General features: G+C 49.7%; 1 protein-coding gene across 6 annotated transcripts in view; it reads right to left on the reverse strand.

Annotated features, from left to right (window-relative positions):
* Window positions 1–1,230, reverse strand: part of Spats2l (spermatogenesis associated serine rich 2 like) — a 156,178-nt gene extending 154,948 nt beyond the window's left edge. For 4 of the 6 annotated variants that reach the window (XM_026788887.1, XM_026788886.1, XM_013353449.2 and 1 more), the window contains exon 1: window positions 1,019–1,230. In XM_026788887.1, coding sequence (XP_026644688.1) covers window positions 1,019–1,101 — 83 coding nt within the window. In that variant the 5' untranslated portion in view covers window positions 1,102–1,230. Of the gene's footprint in view, window positions 1–198; window positions 381–419; window positions 683–1,018 lie in introns of those variants that run through there. The other 2 variants (XM_026788885.1, XM_026788884.1) reach the window with 2 other exon arrangements.
* Between the last annotated feature and the right edge of the window lie 3,383 nt (window positions 1,231–4,613).

The raw sequence follows: 4,613 nt of genomic DNA on the forward strand, positions 1-4,613 counted from the left end.
CGCCCTCCCGCCCGCCAGCCCGCCCGGGAAAGGCAAGGACGGCGACCTCCGCGTCCGGTCCGCCGATCGCGGGCCACACCCAGCGCCCCGGGAGGCGGCCTCCGGGAGCCCGGGCTGCGGAGTGCACGGCGGATCGACCACCTCCACCCCGGCCGCGCAGGCCCCGCCGCGTCCCGCGTCCCGGGGACCCCGGCTTACCTCGGTTGCTCTGTCCCGGGCCGGGGCGCAGCGCTGGTGGCTCCTGCCGCGCGAAGGGCGAGCAGCGGATCGAGAGCCGAGCCGCGGCAGGGCCGCTCGGCGGGGCCCTCTCGCTGGATTCCTTCACTGCCTCAACTCCGCGCCGCCAGCCCCCACGCAGGGACACTCCCGCCCGCGCAGCCCCCCCGCCTGGCGGCCGCCCGCCCCTCCGTGTCACTCACCAGGAGCACACACCCCGCCAGCGCCCCTCGCTCCGGCTTGCACACACGCCGCCGCCGATCACGCCTCCCTGGGTTTTGTATCCGCTCACACGCACGTTCTGACACAGATCCCGTCCCTCCACCCGCCCTCCCTAGCTCCTTTCCCACCCTACTTTCTAGAAGAATCCCCTATACAGCTTCCGCACTTCGCTGGGTTGCCCCGCACCAACCTCCACCCCTTTTCCCTCCAAACCTCCACCTCCCATGAAACTGCCCACTGTGATCCGACACTCGGGTCACTACCCGCCCGAGGAGCAAGAGAATCGGGTTTTTTGTTGCTTTTTTTTTCCCCCTACCCGGGAAAATGAACTTTGCTGCCCCAGCACCCTCTGCAAAGGCGAGATGCTTCTCCCGGTAGAAGGTAGTAATGCTTTCTGGGGCTGAGCCAAGCTCAAAATGTAAACAAAGATAGCTTATTCGGAAATGCCGCGGAACATCAGGCCCCCTTAGCAGCGCTGGAGCTCAACCCGACCTCTGAAACCTGACTAAGCCCAAGGGTTCTGGCCCCTCGCCTTCGCTGCGGGTCTCACGCGGGGTTCTAAGCGTGCATGGTCACCCACCGAGCTGCCCTGAGACGCCCATGGCATTGGCCGGTGGTGTTTCTGCCTGGGAGAGCAGTAGTCGGAAGAGTTAAGGCGATCATTATTCATGATGGACGCACTTTATATCGTATACCTCTTTCAGAGGCAGCCGAGGGAAATGCAGGCTGCTCTCAGGTTTATTTTTGAAGGGTAACTTCCTAGCCGCCTTTTCTCCAGCGGCTTCACGGATCTCGGAGCCTTTTTTTTTTTTTTTTTTTTTTTTTTTTTTTTTTTTTTTTAACAAAGATCTGTCTAGTCAGTTACATCTCTAGAGCTCGTGTATTCCATGTGAGGAAGCCGTTATTTGAAATGAATTACACTGGCAGGTAGCATTGGGATCAACAATACATCATACCCCAGCTGACAATGCCCACCCTGGTTACAAGGAAGAGTTAAAGGGAAGGAATGCATTTTGTTACCTGACTGGGAGTGTTCATCTACCTCATAAGGCTGGATTGCTGAGTCTAAAAATTAACTCGAGTGAGTGCTTTAGTATCTGATTTCATCCTTCAGATAATCTCATCGGGCAGGTGTGGGGTTTTTTGTCTGCCTTTTTGCAAATAAAAAAAAAAGAGACAAAAAGGTTAATTAACTCGCCCAAGTTTTCTGCTAGTAAGCAGAGCAAGAGTTTGTACCTAGTCTGGGTCCCGCCACGTTGCGTAGGGCAAAGCTAGCTTCTGCCCTGCATATCAAGGACAAACACCATTCTGTTGCTCATTGAATTCAGAGGAAAATTAATTGGTAACTTGGAACGCTTCAGCTCGGAGTGTGGCGAACATTTCATATCTTGTGAAGTAAGTCATTTAGGTTTTGAGCGACGGTTCCCCGAGACTAGAATTCAAAAAGGAGTAATATGTTATTGCTTCCCTAAGGAGGGGCTTGAGAAATAACATTGAACTCTGTCTTCACTGCTTCTTCTCCGGCTTCATAACCTTCCCGGGGACTCCAAATCCAACTTGCTTACTGAAGTCTGACAGAAAAAACGCTTTCAAGACCAGAGGGATGAAAGGGTTCTCAGAAGCCAGACCTGGCCTTTTCATATTTGAGGGTGGCTTTCCAGTAAGTCATACCTCTAATAAAAACCGCTGTGTGGGCCAAGCGCAGAGAAGTCGAAGAGTAGAACTGATGAAAAAAAAAACACAGCAAAGGTTACAGTTAGACCAACCCGGCATCAGCGGGGTGGAGGCCCAGCCCACGCAAGGACAAGGATGTGATAACCTTACGGAAACAATAGGATCTTTCAGGAGTCAGACTGGCCCAGCAAGAGAAATCAGACTTCTGAATGTTTTATAGTTTCAAATCAAACTTAGACTGTTGGTTGCTCGAGTTAATTTACCCTGGAAAAACAGACGGTATGTTTCTTGAACCAAAGGTTTAAGACGCTCACTGACATGTAGATAAAAACTTCTTCCGTGTCAAATAACTAACAAGGCTGAATTTTGATGAGACAAACATAAAAGATTACAAAAGCATATAAAGTAGATCCCCACTACCGCTACTTGGAGATTTAAAATCCCAAAGAAACAGGAAGTGAAAGGGACAAGTCTGTGTTTTTGAGTCCATGTTGGAAAATTGAAAAAGTGCTTTGTTTGAAAATCATAACCAGCCGGGCGGTGGTGGCGCACGCCTTTAATCCCAGCACTCGGGAGGCAGAGGCAGGTGGATCTCTGTGAGTTTGAGGCCAGCCTGGTCTACAAGAGCTAGTTCCAGGACAGGCTCCAAAGCTGCAGAGAAACCCTGTCTCGAAAAACCAAAAAAAAAAAAAAAAAAAAAAAAAAAAAAAAAAAAATCATAACCAAAAGGCTATGTCAGTATGACACTCTGTTCAGGATTATTTTGTAAGATTATAATCCATGATTCTTATTTTTACTGTGTGTGTGCTTTTAACTAAATTTCAAAGAAATAAAAACCTTCTTTAGGACCACAGCAGAAAATGTCTTCATGCAGGCAAAGTGTGTTGGTCTCTATTTCCTAACGTCCCCGTGCAGATATTTTAATTGGTGGTCACTTCCTTCTTCCACATCGCCTCCTCAGTCTCTACCCAGTGTCCACTGCAAGCATCCAGGTCAGTAAAGCTGACGGTCACAGTACTGTTTGCGGCAAAATGTCATATCCCCAGCTTTTCAGTCTCCGTTGGGCCAGACTCCCGAATCCGTTCAGAGCAAAGCAACACCTTCAGGAAGGCCTGCTTCAGGCAATTCTGTATCCATTTGAATCCATGTATCCATTTGAATGTCTGAGTGAGTCATGTGGACAGGGAATGAGGTGGCTGCTGATCTCCGGGACAGCAGACATCTTTTGTCCTGATGTCCTGAGGTGAGCGGCCACCTCAGAGGGACCCTGGACTTTGTCCGTGCAGGTGCTGTCACTGGTTAGAATCAGGTTATCTCCCCTAGGGAGGTGACGTATAACTGTTGGAAGATAGGCACTCTTCAAGACCACAGTGGAATTTCACCTCTTTGTTGGACGGGAGCACAGCCCAGCGACTTGCTCCAGCCAGTGATGCAGATGGAAGCATTGGCGATCACCTCCAGGTGAGTACACCCGTGACCATGGTGACCATATCGTCTTTTCCCCTCAGTGCTACAAACGGTGAGGTGCACAGAGGGGGTAACTCCTTCAGATGGGAGTCAAAGGCTTCACTGAGCACAGCCACATCTGTGACCCTGAGTGAGGATAAAGCTTGTTTTGAGGCGCTGGGGCTGTCTGCTTCTACATTACAGTCTAGTCCACTTTGGTTAAAAAAAAAAAATATGGAGGTGGTACAACCATCTTGGTAGTAGTGAGGATGTTCTAAAGGGAACTGCAGTGTTCTTCCCGTAGGGGATCAGATTACAAACAACAGTCTCTAGGAAATCAGAATTTCACTATATATATGTATGATTACACACACACACACACACACACACACACACACACACACACACACACATATATATCAGAGCTTTCGTGTACTTGACTGTCTGGAATATGAACTATGAGCATGCCCATAAACTAATTCACAGTACTCACAAACACTAAAACTGCACACAGCCTCCGCCAGCCCTTGGTCCGTGTAAGCCTTCTCTTCTATGGAGATGCCGTGCACAAAACACACTGACACTGATGCCCATTGTGGGGTTAGTATAAGAGACAGAGCATTTGGACCACACCTCAGCACCCACATAGAAGAGAATAGCTACAGAGCCGGGCCTGTCTACGCAGTGGAATAATAAGCCCTTTAAAATGAAGGGGAGGGGTTACAGAAAGGACTCTGTGGTTAGGAGCTCTTGTAGGAGCCCAGAGTCCAGCTCACACATGCCTCTAACTCCAATTCTAGAAGGTCTGATAGCTCCAGCCACCTTGAACACTCAACTGCATGCACATACAAATACAGACGGGCACAGATACATCAATAACAACCTGTCTTTTAAAAGGGGAGACATGTAGGTGCTGGCATGGAAGACTCTAGTATGGTTTTAAGTCACAGAGCTCAGGGCACTCAGAATAATATGAGCTCTAGGAAGAAGGGACAGTAGATGCTGAAGGGCGCTTACCTTGTGACTCCCTCCGTGAGAGGCTGAAATGTAGGGGA

The sequence above is a fragment of the Microtus ochrogaster genome, unplaced genomic scaffold (genome assembly GCF_000317375.1).
Source record: "Microtus ochrogaster isolate Prairie Vole_2 unplaced genomic scaffold, MicOch1.0 UNK8, whole genome shotgun sequence".
Taxonomy (NCBI): Eukaryota; Metazoa; Chordata; class Mammalia; order Rodentia; family Cricetidae; genus Microtus; species Microtus ochrogaster.